The sequence below is a fragment of the Vipera ursinii genome, assembly GCF_947247035.1.
Source record: "Vipera ursinii genome assembly, chromosome: 7".
Taxonomy (NCBI): domain Eukaryota; kingdom Metazoa; phylum Chordata; class Lepidosauria; order Squamata; family Viperidae; genus Vipera; species Vipera ursinii.
In genome coordinates, this window is record NC_139521.1 from 27,912,659 (window position 1) to 27,933,490 (window position 20,832).

The window sequence follows — 20,832 nt, forward strand, 5'->3', positions numbered from 1 at the left end:
CATTCCAAGGAGAAAATAAAAGGGCTAGATGGACAAAGAAAATTGTTATATATTCATATATAACTTTCAACTGAAGTAAGAACTAAAAAGAACATATATATGGAAGATGGATGTAATAATCAAGGAGCTAATATTACAGAAAGGAAGTTAGAAAATATTAACTGCAAAAGGAACTTTGACTTGCAATGAGAGCTAAGAGAAACAAAAGAGAAAAATATAGATGTGCTAGCAGAAGAGGAATGCTAATAACAACAGAAGATGGCAAAGATAAAGTTCTTTAACTCCTAGGTTGCCTCAGTTTTATCCACAGAAGAGAACTGTATTCATATAGACCTATGCAAAATAACTGACAAAAAGAGGAATGGCATCCCAGGTAAATAAAGAAAAAGATAGGGAGCACCGGGCTATCATGAATGAGCTTAAGTTTCCAGAACCACATCCACTTGAGCTTGTAGATGACACTTTGTAGATCCAATCTTTGAAAAATAATGCAGAATCATTTTTGTTGAAATTCTTCTGTGAAACGTGGTTCCTGAGCTAGCTCCAGAATTGTATGAACTCATCTATCTAGGCCTTCCTTTGCTTCAAAGCACAAAATACGGAATAAACTATTTTGCAGTTATCTTGATATTTTACCATTCTATTGATAACAATATCATATTTGGGGCCTTATTTCAAAGAAATAATTACCTTAATATTGACAGCCAATATAGAATGGCTTGCTCTACCCTAATCTGAATTGTGAGCAACTTACCGGTAATCTATTAATTAACCATTAATAATTAACATAATTACCCCATTATTGCTAGTTACTCAATCCTATTGCCAGACAAGAACTTGGCTTTGAAATTTCACTGAAACAAAATCAGAAACAAAATCAAGGTCAAGACAAAATGTAATGGATTCATCAGAACATAAAAGAAAAGTTTTACTATATTTTGCACAGCTTAAAAATAGTATGATATGAATGAAAGGTATTGTATTTTGTACTCTACTTTCCACTTCTAAAGAAGTAGCTAGCCATATGAGTGCAAAACTTAAATATCCAGCAGATATTTCCTTTCTGCTTTGAAAATTGCTGCTAAAGTGGCTTTATTTTGTATGTGTATCCAGCTTCAACATATACTAATTCTTGTAACATTTCTAATCATTTATGAAATACTTCTTATGTCTTAGAGTTCTTATACTTAACAACTAACAGCCATGGGATATTCTAGTTTGTTCATTTTTCTATGCATTACAAGACAGCCAACAAAGTATCATAAACACTAGTGTGTCTTTGACACTTTCCTTGGCTACCATGCCCCATTAAACTTTATGTTGGTATCTGAATCTGTTTGGGCATGGGATATGGTAGAGTAAAGCTGCATCTTCTAATATAATCTTTATTAGCATTATTCTGGGTTCACGCAAATCCCCAACTACATCTTTAAAAATAAAACTGGGGAATAATTGAACCAGTTCTTTCCTAGGAGTAGATTAACCACCTCAGAAGAAAGACAAAAAATACCAAGCTGACAGTGTCTTGTGCCACCTAAGAAAAACTCCCCAGAAAAAGAAACCTATCCTACCCAATCTCATATACCAAAAGAACAAATCCTGAGCCCCAACCTAAGCCGAAATCAGTGCATGCTTGATTCTCTATCTAGGATTCTGATCCAGAAATTCATATCCAGATATGACCACCATTGTTAGAATTTTCTGTATTTCTTTCATTAAACAGCAGTCATCACATATTTGAACAGCAACTCTCCCAACTTGAATGGTACTTGCTGTGGGTATGATATAGAAGAAAACATGTTTTTGTTAGGAGGTAGAGCACCTTGGGAATGAAGATATCCTTGACAGCAGTTGAATTCACCTAGAATAGATGCCTTGCAGCTAAATCAGGCTAGCTAAATATCAACTGTATTAGGGAGGATTGATTCAGCCTTCTTCAGAAACAGCTCAATGTTCAAACAGAACATCTTATTCTTATCACTTCAAGCTATGTTCATTGCTCCTCCAGATACACTTTTTAGGCAGCAAAATAGCACTCAGTGACCTCCTACTCTGGAAGCATATGAATACCATGTATTTCTGTGTCTGTCTGGGTTACAATAAGATGGGATAAGATTGGAGAATAAACCACATGGAAGGAGTTCAAATGAAGGTATACAGAAGACATTTTTTCTTTATATTCAAATATTTTCTTAATTACTTCTGTAACAAAAAGCAGCTTTTTGTTCTGAATAGAAAGTTAATTGGGGCAAATGGTTGAGCAAGTTGATTTTACAGTAGTTTAGAAAATGCCACATGGGAAAGAAATGATATCCTCAGTCTCAGTTGTATAGTTTTTGACTTGGTGTAAAAACTGTTTTTTCCTAAATGAAATGATAGATAAATGCATACACACATTTATAATGTACCAATTACTTTGACCCCGTGTCTTGGCAACTATTCTCTGTTCTGATGAACTCTGAATCTAGAATGAAAAATGGCATGCAATTTTAATCCCATTTCATCATCACCCCATCAATATTCACTCATGAGTATGTGTACAAATTAATTAGATTCTGCAGTCAGAATTCTACCCAATGACTTTTGTCTGCTAAAGTTATGCAGCACTTCAGATCAGATTTCCAAGAGATCTTTGGAAGAATGTGAACACTGCATTGGTCTGCAACAGGTATCTTTTCAAAAAAATCTTGCAACTGCTTGTTTGCCATCTGATTTATACAATCCTACTTCCTGCTATACCTAAAACAGCCATTGTCAAGCTATTGGCTCTCTGATGACAGGTTGTTTATGAAAGTCTTTCTCCATCTGGAGGGCACCAGTATACTTGGGGAATACTAGATTGATTAAGGGAACAAGGAGAGGGGAAACTGCTTTCTCTCCTTTAAATCGTGCCCAGAAGGGAAGAAAAAGTGTAATCACGTGAATTGGAGACAATCCAGAACATTGGGTTAGATAAACTATAGCATCATTCTTCCCTGAAAGATCTGTAAATTTAGACAATCTAGGTATTAGCTTTGATACTGTTAATTCTCGATGCATAAATGTAAAAGTAATTACATCTTACTAGAATATTTGAATAAATTTATTTTTCATACAAAAAATAGTAACATACAAGCAAACAAGTATTGTTCTTAAATGACTTGTGCCTGTTGATTTGAGCTTGAAGCTCCAAATTCCAAAGTAATTAATTCATTTTATAAAATACCTTTAGAAAAGTAAGAATGTTTGTATCATTTAATATTTGTGTAGCACTTGCATTGATTAGTTGGAATTTAATTATCTTCTATTATTATGCTTTGTAAAAACTATCTGAATGATTATTCACCATAGGGTAGATTGACACAACCAAATGAGTTCAGAGTCATGGTTAATTTAGGATCTGGACTATAATTTAGTCAAACTGTACATTGAATAAGTATATTTATGCCATTGCTTAAAGATGTATATATGAGTTATTATTAGAATTTTAGTGGCCATGTTCGTTATTATCATTATTTACAGTGTTTCTTTTCCTGCCTCACATCAGCAAATAATGGGAACATAAATAATGAACCCTTCAAAATAATTTTACACCTTTTACAAGTGTAGATGTTTATCTATCATTTTGAATATGTGTAATATAACAAAAAACTGAAAACTCAAGAATGCCTGTACTGCAATATTAAGGTCTGATTTCTTTTTAATCACAGAAAATGACACCATGTGTGATGGAACTAAGGGATAATGAAATTCTCCTCTATCACATCACAATTTTAAACTGCTATTTTACTAGAGAAAATGGACCTAATGATAAAATATTATTGAAGAAATAAAAAGGCATCTGTCTCAACTGTAAAGTACAGAAATATATCTATTAATTTGCTGATAGCAGCTTGATAGCAGTTTTCTGACTTATGAAAGGGATGTTCAATGCATTCTAAAGATGTAAAGAATGAAGGATTTCACAGTAATGGTATATATAATTGAACTAGTTTGCAAGAAGGGAGAAAACAAATATTTTCAGTGGACATGGAAGCATTTTTGACACCCTTTATGATTCTCTCATCAATAGTAATGCTTCTATGGAAAACAACAAAATGAGCTAGTCACACCACAAAAAAGTACCATGCAGGCTAAAAATGATATATATATCTTGTACATGATGATATAAGAATTTCTTACAAACACAAGGGTTCAAAATTATTGCCTTATGAGGCAAAGAATTATTTTTAGACACCAGAGCTTCATAGCCTGTGTTTGCCATAATTTCCCACCTTGCTCTTCAAACGATGCTACATGGTCATCTTTCCCTGCTGTCCAGCTAAAACAAAAACAAAAGTATTCTTCCAATGTCACAGCTGGGCTCAGCTACAGAGAAAAAAGCTCTCATGCATGGCAAATTTTGTGTGGGAAATGTCTTAATTGAGACAACTCAGTATGCAAAATAAATAATTCTGCATGCACACCATGCAGAATATTGATTATTTCAATTACCTATCATTTGAATAAGGACTTTTTTTTCTCTCTAGCAGTCCTTACTTGATATATGTCTTGTAAATATGTTCAGGGTCCATTGCCCCCTAAGAATGTTCTCAGCTGGCATGTATACTACTTTTATATTACATATTCAAAATCAGTAATTATAATATTGGACAAAAAACATGTATATGAGATTCTACAATCTAACTGAATAATCTCATAAAATGGTATTTACTGCCCACACAAATACCCATACACTATGTTCTGTTTCTGATTTTTCATGAAATTTCAGGTACACATGTTGCTGTTAAATGTTAAAATTTAAGAAAAACATTATTGTATATGTTTATGCTTTAGAATTACAAATAGGTTTCAAAAAATATCTGACACTTGAAAACACAAAAAGACATAAAAATCACATTGCTGAAAGAAATGTTGATTTTTATATAGGGGCAAAACATTTGTCAGAGAGTAAATAAACACTGAAAAAATAAATGCAATCGTAATGGATCAACTGTAAAGGAAAATCATGATATCTTCACACGGCAGGAAGACTAACATGGATCTAAAAATCAAAACATGGAAGCCACTAATATATTTGAGTTCTGAAATACTGAGCTGTTTTAAGTAGTTCCTAAAGCAATCTTCTGAAATGGGTTGTAATATCTGTTATGCTGCTAAACCAAATTACATTGGGCTTAAATGTGTTCTTATTACTAGTGCATTGGATATTCCAAATGTGTTCTTTAGTATGTCTAAGGAATCCCACAATGCCCAGGCAACACAAACTGCACTGATGTAATAGCACTAGATTATGAAGGGGATGGGGGTAGGGAGAATTAAACAGAGAAAAATGCAGAATTATCACCTGATATACAAAGCAATAAGCATAGTATGCCATGTAAATGGTGGCACATTTCAGCTACATACAATGCTCATGAGACATTGTACACAAAATAATACGGGAACACAGTCGGCAGACTATTTTACTCAGGAACAAAAAGATTCATTGTGCATAATCCAATGGGGGGAATCATACAATCTTTCAGCATTTACAACATATTTTTCACCATATAACAAACCCTTCTCAACAGACAGTAAAAGAAAAGGAGAGAGGGAGGGAAAGAAATTAAGACAGCTCTACCAGAAATTTACCAAATATATGCAGACTCTTTGTTTATCCTGGAAAGGAAACCCATTCAGAGGTGTAAATAATGGTCACTTTGTTGGGTTCCAAATGCAGCTAACTACAAATGTGTGTGTAAGTGGCTCTCTCTTAATTCACCCTGGGATCTCTTGACCCAGCTAGACAAGCGTGAAAACATGAAATAAATGAAGGTTAACAAAGACCGGTCTGGGAAACAGTACAGATTAAAAAGCTCACTGCACGAATAATTTTATATATAGGATGGTGGTTTAAATTCCTTCAGCCTGTAAATGTTTGAAAGCAAACTGGCAAAATGTTAACCATCTATCTTGTTGCACAAACCACAAATGGAAGAAAAAAGCATCTTCCTCATCATCTTTGCACAATTTGCATGCTAAGGCAGGAATAGCAAAAACAAATGCAGAAATATTAACCAACTCATTAAAAAACAGAGCTCAAAACAGCTATCACAATACCTTTTTGTGTCTGTCCCTCTTCCATATTTTCTTCCATGGCTACCTTTCTTCACTAAAAACTGTGGCACAGGTTGAGTCAAAAGCCTCCCTCCTATGTTGAGGAAGCTGTGAATTTATTTTCTCAGGAAGCTCCAAGTGCACTGATTTTAGGCAAGTCTTTGGAGCTTAGCAAAGGCTCTTCTCACTGTCCTTGCTTGCTTGGAGACAGGCTGTCAAGTGTAATTTCATTCAAATTACTCTTCCATGAAGATTATCAATTTTTCTTCTCAAAGCTGTCCATTGTACACCATTGCAAGCAGGTATTCAAATGAAAATGTGAATTTGGGGAGGGGAGAATTTGGTTGGGGTCCCGGTAGCAGTTACACTGTGATTCATAAGGCTCACTTTGCATATAAAACAGGGAAAGAAATTGATGTTTGCATTGAAATCTGTGCTTTAAATGGGAAACAGGCTGCACTGTGAACAGATGGGAGGGGTGTCTCCCTAACATGAAGCAACTGGGAACCTATAATCCCCCCTATTTGCTACCAAAGTGGGAAAGCCCAAATGCCTGTAGCTTTAGATGCTGCAATACTGCAATGCTTATTTCTTCCACACTATTAATACTGAATTCTAATTTTCATTAACAGTGTTCTATTACCCATTTAACATAAAAAATAGTTTTAAATATAAAGCTCTGTTCTGAAAGACTGCAAAACATTTTGGAGAGATTTGTGCATGTGCACTCACAAATACACCCTGGCTCCTGAAAATAATTCTAGTCTTGATTTGTTAAACATTTGACCAATATGTTTTAAAATAAATTATTCATTCCCAAGTAGGTTTCAAACATAGTCTAGATGTGAAAAATCTAACTTGTGAGTTAAATATGGTTCACATTATCAAATGATTTATAATTCTTACATGATTCAAATAAATGGGTTATCCTTGGAAGGGTAGCGACTTCATTGGCAAAAATAGGGCTTACTTCAATATGTTGTAAAAAAAAGAGCTATGATGGTATGAACTATGGAGGAGGCACAAAGTTTAAGTATCTTAAGGGGACAGCCACTCCTTTGAAGGACTCCGAAATTGGATTTTGCATGCAAATTAATGGAATACTGCAGTTTGGATGTAATTTGCATTTCTGTACCTTATGTCAATGAGTAACAGAATTACTCTGAAGTTCTCTCAGAGAGAAAACCTATTACAGATGCCCACTATATATTTCAATTTCAATTTTTATTCTATTATTTCTATTTATTAGGGGGCATTATTATCTTCTTATGAAAAACATTTCAGAAAAATAGTAAGGACCTGTTTTAATATATTAAAAAGCGGTTTATACTATAAGCTTTTTATATTCTCTCTTATGGGAAGCAATAAAGATTATATCACTAACTTTCTATAGAAACACCCATGCTTCTGTAAGTACAACTTCTATACTGAGATTTGACACCAAATTAAATTCAATACTAAATGAATAGTAAATTTATCTTTTACAAGCCTGCATCATTTATACAAACATCATCCTCAAATTACTTCAGCTAAAGAATAAAGATGCCAACTGTGATTAGTTAGGCAAAATTCAATGCACTATGATAGCTACCAGGGAGAGACAAATAAGAGCACAGTGATGCACTGACAGAATGGAAAGGCAGGTTACAATATGGCATTTTGGCATGGAACAGGTTTTTTTCTTACTTGCTCATCATGAAAGTAAATACTATTCTAGCATTATGAGGGTTATCTAAAAGGCCATTGGAAATATGAATATCAGTCTAATAGTTTATCTCATAAAGATCTAAAATTTCACAATTTATTTTCTACCTTGTTGTGGCTACTGTAAAAGTACTAATCATGTGGTGGCACTGCACTAAATTAATTTATTTATTTATTTATTTATTTATTTATTTATTTATTTATTTATTTATTTATTTATTTATTTATTATTGGGACTTATATGCCGCCCTATCTCCCGAAGGACTCAGGGTGGCTAACAACAATAACATACAATAAATACAGAAGTTAAGATAAAATTAAAATTAAAGGCCCCTGTACAATAAATTAAAATTAAAATTAAAATAAATTAAAAAATAAGAGTTAAAAAATTAAAAACATAATAAAGTAAAAAAATAAACATAAATAAAGTGTGAATGCTGGGAACTGCAGATAAATACAGTCAAAGTGAACATACATTTTCTTCTAACAAATATCCATTCTTTGTAAATTCAACCCTGTGGATTCAAGCACAAATAATGACAACCCCATATTGGCAGGTATTGGTTGATGAAAATATGTGCAACCAGAGTTTCAACTTACAGTGGTGAAGATACTTGTTGCTTCTCTACACTAGTTTCCCTTCATAAGGGGATGAATAAGAAAAGAAACTGATGTTTCTTTCCCATCACTGCAAATTAGGGATACGAAACAAAAGAGTTACTAGGGTAGCAACTGCTCTTTGGCACCTTCCTGTATAGTTTTTCTTGAGTATAAATAAGCAGAACTATTGACATTTTTGGGAGAGAATGGATTGCAAACTGGTGTATGAAACACATGCAACACAAGGGACATAAAACATGAAGAAATATTGTACAAGGTTGCTACACACAATTATAAATCAAAGAAACTATCTTGCTGAAAGCAAAAAAGTTTAATCTTATCTCAAATGTATTAAAATGGATTATGCCACAATAGTTAAATATTTTTTTTATTTAAACGGAGCAGAGAAGGGAGGGCAGGAGTTAAGAGAAATGCTGAAAACTTGCCTATTCAGTGCAATTATTTAGTTCACTGAACTTTCCAATATAGCCTAATTCTTGTCTGAAATGAACTGTAACCATTTCATCTTCATCCAAGTACTGATAACAGCCAGATACTGTGCAGAATCAATCAACCATATTAGTAAGTCTTGATGCAAAAGTGTCACAGAATTGACATACTGACACAGTGGTCTACAATCAGAAATACATAGACCTAAATTGCCTGTTTGACTAGTATAGTTCTATCTCCATCAATACTTTTGACTAAATCACAAAATCAACCAAGCTAGATTCTTTTAATAATAAACTAGGGGGGTCCTATTGTTTCATATTAATTCTTAACTATAAGTAAATCTTAAAAGAAGTTACACACATGGAGTTCTGTTTTCCTATAGAAATTTTTCTTTCTTCCTAATGTTGTTTGAGTGACCAACTTGTTGCCTGAGCAGGATGTCAAGGGCTGAGAGAAAGAACTGGCTCAAGTCACCCAGTCAACCTTCATGGCTAACATTACACCTCGAATAGAATTCACAGTCTCCTAGTTTCTAGCCTGGTGCCTTACTTCCTATAGAATTTCCTGACATATTTTCATTCCAAGACAAAGTATCAGGAACAAAATATTACCTACCTATTTAGAAAACATTTCCTGCAAGCTTTGATGAATTATTAAGTGAAGCACAAAAAAACCTAAACTTTTGGGGAAAAGTAGGTTTCTATCAAGAAAAAATTCTGTAGGGTGAATTGACCTCACATACAAAGCAATTTGTCTTTGCTTTTACTCATGCATTTTCATATGGCTCTGATATAATAAAGCATGTTCTGAAATCAATACCAATAAAAAGAATTCAAATATTGAAACATAGGGAAATAGACAAATCCAAAGAGAAAATTATTTTAAAAAATCAAAACACATAAAAACAACAAAATTAAGCCAAACTTTAAGAGTACACTTGAAAAAAGAAAAGCTAGCCCAAGGATTTCCTAGGGATATTGCTGAATATTTGAAATGCTAATGCCACAATAATCTCAAGAGATTCCAGTCTTACTTCAAAAAAGCATTGGTTAAAAAACAAATCCCGAATCATCTGAAATGTAAATAAAACTAGTGAATAACATATAACATATGGAAGATAGCATTTATTTCTCCAAAACATTTCATAATATGAATCCACCAAGGTAGCATGGATCCATGTTACTAAATTTTCCTTTGTAAATTGTGTGATAGACACTTTTTTGTCTTTTAAAAGATTCAGAGTGGTTTCTACAAAGGGCCCATAGTCAAGACTGCCACCTGCTCTTCCAGCACAAGCCATGAATCCAAGATAACCTCCTAATTTTGCATCAGATGTGTTCAGGGGAATGTGATGCCATCTAGGGTCAGAGAAGTCTACTCTCCTGAACAGGGGATAGGGGTGGGGGGCAAAAATCTACAACAATTCTAGGTTCAATCACAGCTGGTTTCTACTCATGCAGTCTCTTAAAACCTCTAGACTCTGAGCCAGCACCTAAACTCCTACCCTTCTTTCTCCATTCATTCATACAAATGTAATTCATCCTACTTTTCACAAAGAGACAAAGAAACATGAAAGGGGGAGCTAAAGGTATAAAAAATAAATAAAAAACTACCTCATAAAAGCCTTCTGGATGAGCTACTCCTAGGAGGGTTAAAAAAATGCAGACTAACACAGTTCATACATGCTAAACTATTTAGAAAGTCAGCATTAGTGAATTGCAACTTTTTACAATTCCTTTATTGTAGATACACTTTAAAAATTATGTTCTGCTTTGTATCATCAGTTATTTTACACATTCTGATAATGTGTAAAATTAAAAAATAAAATTAAAGGACAGTTAATCTGTGTCTTTGATTTAGTTTGTTTGTGCAAATGAAAGTTGTCTAGAATTGCAGGATTGCCTCTATAAAGTAGAGTACACAAGTATACAAGTTCTGTAGTCTAAACTACCACTTTATTTTTCTAATAATGTTACATGCTTTACTAGCTTTCTTCTAAAGTTATATCTTTAAAATAACTGTGTGTTTTAAGAATACTAGTTCTTGTATTTTCTTAGAATCATTTGTCCAGCAGGGAGCTTGGAGGTCTTCTAGTTCAACCCCCAGCCCTTATTACGTCCCAGACAAATAGCTGTCCAGTCTTTTCATAAAAACCTCCAGTGATCGAGCACCCACAACTCCAGGAAGCCATCTGCTCATGAACCTGTTCTTACAGTTAAATTTTTTTTCCTTAGTTCCACGTTCATAAGTTTCCATCAAAAAAAACCCCTCAAGCTTCTCAAGTGCTTTGGAGAATAAATTGACCCACTCTTCCCTGTGACAGCCCTAAGTATTGAAAGACAGCTATCTTGCCTAAGTCTTCTGTTGATTAAGCTAACCATACCAAGCTCCTTAGCCATTTCTCACACAGTTTAGCCTCCAGACTCCTTATATGTTTTTTGTTTTTCACTTCACTCTTTTTTAGGGCCTCAGCATCTTTTTTATATTGTCGTGACTGGAACTGGATGTGGTGTTCCAACAGTGGTCTTACTAGTACAATTCACAGTGGTATTATCTCTTCTCATGATCTTAATGCTATTTCTCTGTTGATGCGGGCTAGGACTGCATTGGCTTTTTTTTTGGCAGCTGCAGCACATTGCTGGTTCATACTTACAGTAAGTAATGGTCCACGAAGACACTTAGATCTCTCTCACAAGCACTATTGTTGAACCAGCTACTGCCTATTCTGACTTGTGCATTTGACTTTTTCTACATAAGTGCAGGCCCCTACTTTTCTCATCATTGAACTGTATCTTGTTGTATAGGGCCCAATGCTCAAGTCTCTCAAGATCCTTCTGAATCTTAAGTCTATCTTCCAGTGTTAGTAAATTATTCCAGCTTGGTGTCATATGCAAATTTGATGAGTGCCCCTTCAATCCCCTCATCTAGGTCATTTATGAAGATGTTGAAGAGCACTGGCTGAGGTACCCCACTGAATACTTCTCTCCATGTAAATGTAGTCTTATTGAGGACCACATGAAGTGTGTGGTGAGTCAGCCAACTGCATATCCATATGGTGGTGGTAATATCTATTCCACATTAATCTATTCTACCAAGTAAAAGTGTTTTAACTTTGAAAATCCTTGCAACAACTAAAATTGACGTGAGTCCTGTTTTAGTCTTTTTTTTTCTGGAGAGCCATATTTCTTTAGTGGTTGAGGCACCAGACTGGAGAAAGGGAGTTTTCAGTTTGCCTTCGGCATGAAAGCTGGCTGGGTGACTTTGGGACATTTAGTCTCTCTCAATCCAATTCACCCCACATGGATGTTGTGGTGGAAAATAGGAGGGAGAATGAATATTAAGCATGTTTGTTGCTTGTGTTATTTATAAAATTAATGAAGGTGGGATAATAAATAAATAAAAGCCCAATTAATTGTTTAGAGATTTTTAAAAATTGTTTAGAGAGATTGGGATTTTTGGAGAGAAATTCCAAATTCAAGTTCTTTGGTTTTGTGACAGGAAAAGGCATTTCTGCCTTAAATTTAGAAGCCAGGGGACAGAATTAAGCACTTGTTCCTCCTAAAAGGGACAATGGACTGTCTATTATCTCAGCATTTCAAAGGGTGGCAATATAAAATATTTGTTTTGCTGTGATTTTAAGTATCTTGCAGTTCAGAAATAACTTCTCATCCTTCAAAGCCTGTAATTATCACAGAGGTTGAGAGTTGCTTTCAGACTGGTACAGAATCTTTCTGCAGAAATGTCCTATGACTCCTCATCTTCTAGTAAACATTTTTCTATGAAATGTCACCTATTCTGGAGGGGGGGGAGTCAGTCATGACTGATAACATAGCAAGCCTCATCCAGAAGAAGCAACTTTGCAATAATTAAGGACGACATGGAAGTACTATTTTTCTCCTTGTACATTTCTATTGTTCTTGAACATTTAAATCTCAAAACAACATACATAAGCTACCATATATGAGTAGAAAAGGAAGCTATTCCCAGAGAGGTGGAATAGCCCACAAATCCAGACAGGCAAATGATACTGAAAGCAAAATTACAAAAGAGAAATTAAGCTAATGTTTTTGTAGTGGCTCTGGGTTGACACCCCCTATTTCAAGGCTAGGAAAAGGTGAATTTAAAATTAAAACTATACGTAAAGTTTATATAATTGGAATTCATAATCATAAAATACAATCACCATAAATCATAAGATACAATAGTGAGTGATAGTCATATGATACTGAATAAGCAATCAACATAAATCATAATAGGATACTACGGTAAATAAAAGTAATCAACATAAATCATGAGATACAAACAACAAAGTTATAGTCATAAGAAGCTAAGGAAAAAGATGAGAAGGATAATAGTAATACAGCCCTATTAGGTGATTTGACATCCCAGGGCATAAGACAGTGTTGTGGGAATTAGTTCTTTTTTTTATTGAAAAGTTTTACAATACATTTTTTAAAAAGATAAACTCCCTCCCTCCCCCTCCCCTCCCCCTTATTTATTTATTTATTATTTAAATTTATATACCACCCTATTTCCGTAGGACTCAGGGCAGTTTACAGGGAGAATTAAAATACATAGCATACAAAAATTAAAAGCAGTTAAAAACTATAATTAAATTACAGTCCCTGAAATTAAACTAAAACCCAATTAAATTAAATTAGTTAAAACCCCTCAGTCTGGGCCAAACAGCTTGAAGAACCAGGTTTTCAAGTCCCGGCAAAATGAGCGAAGGTCGGGGGCAGTCCTGAGTTCCGTGGGAAGTTGGTTCCATAGGGCCGGCACGCCCACAGAGAACGCCCTTCCCCTGGGAATAACCCACCGGCATTCCTTAACCGGCGGTACCCTGAGAAGGCGCTCCCTGTGGGAGCGCACAGGACGATGGGAAGTTGATGCCAGCAGCAGGTGTTCCCTTAGATAATCTGGACCCAAGCCATTTAGAGCTTTATAGGTCATTACCAGCACCTTGAATCTCACCCGGAGGGCAACCGGAAGCCAATGCAGCTCACGGAGAAGAGGTGTTACATGGGAGTATCAGGAAACTCCCATAACAACTCGCCCGGCTGCATTCTGCACCAGTTGAAGCCTCCGAGTGGTCCTCAAGGGCAGCCACATGTAGAGAGCGTTGCAGTAGTCTAGCCGGTAGGTCACGAGTGCATGGGTGACTGTGCATAGGGCATCTCGGTCCAGATCGGACCGCAACTGGCACACCAGACAAAGCTGGGCAAAAGCCCCCCTTACCCTCCCTTACCCTCCCCTCCCCCCCAACTTCCCAGAGCTGAATACAGGGTATAAACTTTACAAACTTAAGCTAAAATATGCTAACAAGCTAAAAAAAACACATTAAAATCTATCGCACTTTAACTCCCCTAAAACATAACTAAATTACTAACAAATAAAAAATAACTAATAATACATCATATAAAACTAATACTTATTCAAATGCTAAATGAAACTTTTTAGTCCCATATTTATTCTGAATATATTCAATCCATCTTTTCCATTACAGAATGTATCTCTGTTGCGATTGTTCTTTCAAATATGCTGAAATCTTTGCCATTTCCACCAGGTTGGAAACTTTCAAAGTCCATTCTTCTATAGTAGGCAGTTCCTCCTTCTTCCAATATTGCGCTACTAAAAGTCTTGCTGCCTTTATTAAATTCAACATCAATTTGGTTTCTATAACAGTACAATCTGTAATAATACCCAACAGAAATAACTGTGGAGAAAACCTTATCTTCTTCTTAAATATTTTCTGCATATCCCAACAAATTTTAATCCAAAAAGCTTTAACTTTTTTTACAAGTCCACCATATATGATAATACGTTGCATCCTCACAGCCACACCTCCAACATTTAGGCTGGCAGTTCGGATACATACTTGCTAATTTTTTAGGGTCTAAATGCCATCTATAAAACATTTTATAAAAATTCTCTCTTAAATTTTGAGCCTGTGTAAATTTTACATTTCTGACCCAAATCTTTTCCCAAGTATCCATTGTTATAACCCCCTGAAAGTTCTGGGCTCACTTTATCATACAATCTTTAACAAGTTCCGTTTCTGAGTCAATTTCTACCAAAGCATTATATATCCTTCTTATATATGCTTGACCTTGATCTCTAATTTCCATCAGTTATCGAGATACCAACTTTCTGATCTTCTTTCCATCTTGCTTGTAGCTGCCCATACTGGAACCAAGTTTGTACAATCTGTTCTTCTTTTAAAATATTATATGGCTTTAATTGCCATACATTCCTTTCTATCCTTAAAATTTCTTTATATGAAATCACAACATGTTTAAATCCCACATTTATATTTTCTATTGCACATTTAGGTATTGCCCAAATTGGTATTTTATAATTTAACTTATATCTATATTTTTTCCATACTTGCAACAGAGCATACCTTAATATATGTGTCTTAAAAACAATAACAAATCATAACCCTCAAGATTTAATAATCTCCCTTGTGTTAAATTAAACCAATCACTAATTGATGATAAAGCAGCAGCCCCATAATATAATTTAAAATTAGGCATTTTAAGACCACCTCTTTCACGTATGTCTTGCATTAACTTAAATTTAACTCGTGGTCTTTTTCCTGCCCAAACAAATTTATTAATACCTTTCTGCCATTCCTCCAAATCTGAGTCCTTTTTAAGTATAGGTATCTTTTGAAACAAAAATAAAAATTTTGGCAAAACATTCATTTTAACTGCTGCAATTCTTCCCAATAAGGATAATTGTAATTTTTTCCAACTATCTAGCTCTTTTTGTATTTTTGACCATAACAATTCATAATTATTTTTGTATAATTTTACATTTGAAGCCGAAAGATATACCCCCAAATATTTAATCTTTTTAACTATTTCAAATCCTGTTAACTCTTCTAAAACAACCTTTTGTTCTATAGTCATATTTTTAGACAGTATTTTAGTTTTTTGCGTGTTTATCTTAAATCCAGAAACTTTTCCATATGACGTTATTATCTCCATCAATTCTAAAACTGAGTAAGTTGGTTGACTTACTGTAATAACCAAGTCATCCGCAATCTATAATCTTGATCTCTTATTTTAATTCCCTTAATTTTATTTGAATCTCGTATTTTAATCAATAATATTTCCAATGTTAAAACAAACAGCAAAGGTGACAACGGACACCCCTGTCTTGTACCCTTTGCAATATTACATGTTTCTGTCAAACTACCATTAACTATTATTTGAGCTGTTTGCTTCTGATATATTGCCCTAATAGGTTGTAAAAAATTATCCCCAAACTCCATTTTCTCCAATGCCTTAAATAAAAATTGCCAGTCCAATTGATCAAAGGCTTTTTCAGCATCCAAAAAGATCAGCGCTGCAGAAACCTGGTTATTTCTATCCAGAAAATTTCAATAAGTCTACAATATGTCTCACATTATTCTTCATTTGTCTACCACTTATAAATCCTGTTTGGTCACTATGAATCATTTGCTGCATTACCTTCATTAATCTATTTGCTAAGATTTTTGCAAATATCTTATAATCAGTGTTTAAAAGCGATATTTGCCTATAATTTTTGGCTTGAGTAATATCTTGATCTTCCTTCGGAATCAACGATATAAAGGCTGTTTTCCACGATGGAGGCACTTCTCCTCCCAATTGAATTGTCCTAAACAGTTCTCTTAAAGGTTCCACCATTTCTAACTGTAAATCTTTATAATAGACGGCAGTCAAACCATCTGTTCCTGGTGCTTTCCCCACCTTTAATTGCTTAATTGCTAAAATAATTTCTTCATCATTTATCAATTGATTCATCCCTTCCCTTTGCTCTTGTGTAAGAACAGGGATATTAACTTCTCGTAAATATCTATCTATATCTACATCTTGAATCTTGTCCCTGACATACAACTTAGAATAAAAATCAACAAAAGTTGATTAAAACAGTTTTAATTCTTTTGCTCCTCCCACTGCTTCACTGTAAGTAGGTTTTTGAGATATGATTGTAGCTTTCTGTTGTTCTTGTTCTTGTCTCATTCATCTAATTGCAGCCCGTGTCATTCTTTGTTCTCTAACCTCTTCTGTTGGCACCTGGGACTGATCCACTTCTGTGATTTGCTGGGATTCTTTATCCTTCTGCAGAGTAGCTCCTTCAGCTCCTTGTATACTCTCCATTTGTGAATGACTCTCTCCTTCACCATTCCTTCCTTTAAATTCTGAAGATGGCAGAGAACCTGCCTTCAAAATATTAGAATAAAAATCTCGTGCCTGCAAAACTGTATTAAGATGATATCTTGTGCCTGCATACATCACCGCCATGCCTGCTGGAATCTCCCATCTAAACTGAAGCTGCCGTTTATTTAATTCATCTGCCAAGAAAGCAAATTCTTTTCTTTTCCTTAAAATTCTTGGAGGAATCTCTTTCAGAATTAAAACTTCTTGCTCAGCAACTGTAAATCTGTTGTTGTAGAAGGCTTGGATGACCACATTTCTAATTGAACTCTTTGTAAAATAAACCACCACATCTCTAGGTAACTTTCTTTGTCTTGCAATCCAAGAGTTAATACGAAATATTTTGTCTATATACCCCATAATATCTTCTGCTGGACGCTCCAAAACCGGTTCAAGAGCTTGTGCCAATAATTCTTTCAAATCTTCCTTAGGATCTTCTTTCAAACCTCTGATCCTCACAGCAAACTCCATATCCCTATATTGTATCATAACTACATCATCATCAATCTTCTCCATCACATTTTCAGCATCCAACATTTTAGCATCTAATCTCATATTGTTTTGACTGAGCTCTTCCACGCAATCATCCAAACGCTCAATACAAACTGCAAGCCCTTGAAATGCAGCCAAAATGTCTGCTCTTATTTCGGTATTCTTCTCCTCAATAAGTTCAGCTATTTGTTGGGATTGTGTTTTTAAAGCATCTTGTAAAGCATCTTGTAAATCTTTTATTGTTAATGCTGGTGCGGGTGCAGGTGCCACAGGAAGAGGCATCAAAGCCTGTAACGAAGAATGCTGAACTGGCGAAGCACCAGCACTTCTAGGAACTTTAGTTGGTTTGGAAGCCCTCTTAACACCCAGTTAATTTCTATTACGCACTTTCACTTTCCACACCGCTTGCAGCTTTCTCTCAAAGTATTCAGAATTAAAGTTCAAATACTTGCTATTACAGTAGTCTCCTGCACAGCTCTGCCTGCATCCAGGTAATCCACAATTAATTATTGATAGCAGGGATGGTTGCAGCATCCTGCTCTGCTCCAAAGCCTTGGAACAGAGGAGTCCCGGAGTTTGAAGCAAATTCAGGCTTCGGGGGGGCTCACACCCTTCAACCACCAGAATTTGAACTCTGGTGGTCTAGGGGAGCTCTACCCCTACCTAAACGCTCACCCCCCCTCTTCTCCCAAGGAGAGGGTTTCTGAGCCGCCAAACAGCTGATCGTCGCTGTTTTTAGCGGCTCCACGGAAAACAACGGGGTTGACGGCCGGAACGGCTGCCATCGACAGAGCCTTGCCACCCGGACGTCTCTGGGAATTAGTTCTTTAGCAGAGTGATGGTATGGGGAAGAAAACTGTCCATCTATCCTCCTCCCCCTCTAGCCTTTGATGGCAGGATGCCTGTGAAGTGCTAAGCCAAACCTGGCAGACCTGACACAGACAGTTATGGAGATGCAAATGACAGACTCAATAATTCTTTTATAGAATTGTATCAGCAGCTCTTTGAGCAGTCTGAGCTTTCTGCAGCAACCGGATTGACTTCTGATTGGCGCTTCTTCGGGGCACACAATGGCAGGGAAGGCATGTCGGAGTCCCAGGTACCAGTAAGGCGATCAGCCTGCTCCTCCCCCATTGCCCACCAGCCCCGGGAGAGCCACGCTGGCCACCAAACCCTGCCTTTTGAGCAGGAGTGACCTTGCCCTGCTTGCCCTTGGCCACCTCTGTGGGTGCTGCTCTAGTGTGGAGAGGGCAAGGCCAGTCCCCGTTCGGCCCGCCAACCCTGGGAGAGCCCTGCACGAGCGCCTCACTGGCAGCCAAACCCTGCCTTTTGAGCAGGAGTGGCTGTTGAGCCCTGGGCTCGACAATCAACTGGGTTGGGGGGGTAATCCATGCAGCAACCCAGCTACCTGGCCTGCCAGCCACTCATTGCTCCGCCGATCAGCTGGGAGGCTGAGACTCCGGATTTGAGCCGCCGACAGAGCGCACCGCAGGGAAGACACGCCAAAGCTCGCCCTGGAGCCTCTGCTGCCAGAAGCCTGCTTGCAAAAAGTGGGGCAGGCGGCAGCAGCTGCTCATGGCGCCAGGCAAGAGCAAGCAGGGAAAGGCCGCTATGAAGCTCCGGGCTTGACAATCAACTGGTTGTGGGGGGGATCTGTGCAGCAACCTGGCTACCTGGCCTGCCAGCCGCTCATTGCTCCGCCTATCAGCTGGGAGGCTGAGACTCCAGATTTGAGCTGCTGACAGAGCGCAGTGCAGGGAAGATGCACCAAAGCCAGCCACTGATTGCTCTGCCGATCAGCTTGTTTGTTGCGCGGATTTCTCCCCCCACACCCACCGAGTTGATTGTCAAGGCTGGGGCTTGATAGTGGCCTTGCCCTGCTTGCTTTTGTCCAGCACTGTGAGCAGCTGCTGCCACCCGCCCCACTTTTTGCAAGCCCCATTATGCTGCCATTGCAGGCTTCAGACAGCAGAGGCTCTGGGACGAGAGAGATTGCCAGAACCGCAAATCAGTGTTTGCTCAGAAACGCCGATCTCGCCTCCTGCGCATCCTGCTTGCTTGCAGAAAACAAGCTGAAAGTGAGCGAGTGTGATTGCCAGAACTGCGAATCAGTGTTTGCTCAGAAACGCTGATCTCGTGCTCCTGCAATCTTCCTCGGTTTCCACTTATTTTCTGCAAGAGAAAGCCGGCCGCAGGGCCGCCTCCGCGAGTGCCGCTCTAGCACAGAGAGTGGGAGGCCGGTCCCCATTCAGCCCGTCAGCCCCGGGAGAGTTAAGTGGGCATCAGGTTTCTTGGTAAAAATGGATTTGGAAGGAAGGAAGGAAGGAAGGAAATGACAATGGGAGGGAGGGAAGAAGGAAAGGACAAAGAGGGAGGGAAGGAAGGAAAGAAAGAAGGGACAATGGGAGAGGGAAGGAGAGAGAGAAATAGAGAAAGGGAGAGAAAGAGGGAGAGAGAAAGAGGGAGAGAGAGAAGGAAAAAGAAATAGGGAGGGAGAAAAAGAAATAGGGAGAGAGGGAGAGAGAGGGAGAGAGAGAGAGAGGGAGAGAGGAGAAAGAAAGAGGGAGGGAAATAGAGAGAGGGAGAGAGGAGAAAGAGGGAGGGAAACAGAGGGAGAGAAAAAGGGAGAAATAGAGAGGGAAAGAGAGAAAGAGAGAGAGAGAAACAGGGAGTGAGAGAGAGAAAGAGGGAGAGAGAGGGAGGGAGAGAGAGAAAGAGAGAGGGGGAGAGAGAGAAATTAAATTAGTAACATAATTGTTAAGTGAATCTGGTTTCCCCACTAACTTTGCTTGTCAGAAGGTTGCAAAAGGCAATCACATGACCCTGGAACAATGTGACATTATAAATATGAATCGGTTGCCAAGTATCCAAATGTAAATCACATGACCCTGGGGATGCTGGAATGGTCATAGGTATGAAAAATGGTCATAAGTCACTTTTTTCAGTGTCGTTGTAACTTTGAGCAGTCACTAAGCAAATTGTTGTAAGTCGAGGACTACCTGTACTTTATCATATTTTTTTTTCATTTTTTTTTGTTCACGCTTTTGACACCTTGCTGGGCGACTGGTGGTACTCGGACATTTCCTTATCCTAAAAGTGGTACAATGAGTGAAAATGTTGAAAAGCCCTGCTTTAACATATTTTTTTATTTATTTTTTTATTTTAATTCCATTTATATCCCGCCCTTCTCCGAAGACTCAGGGCGGCTTACAAGCTTAGCAGTAGCCTTCATTCTATGTATATGCCTGCTTATTAGGGCTTACACACACACCCCAAGCGGCATTATTACAAAGTCAGC

General features: G+C 37.1%; 1 protein-coding gene across 1 annotated transcript in view; it reads right to left on the minus strand.

Annotated features, from left to right (window-relative positions):
• The window catches only part of GPM6A (glycoprotein M6A), a gene marked incomplete at its 5' end in the record, with an annotated part of 136,204 nt that extends 130,086 nt beyond the window's left edge, over positions 1-6,118 (minus strand). The window contains one exon of the mRNA XM_083367305.1: positions 6,082-6,118. Coding sequence (XP_083223431.1) covers positions 6,082-6,118 — 37 coding nt within the window. The remainder of the gene's footprint in view (positions 1-6,081) is intronic.
• Positions 6,119-20,832: the final 14,714 nt, after the last annotated feature.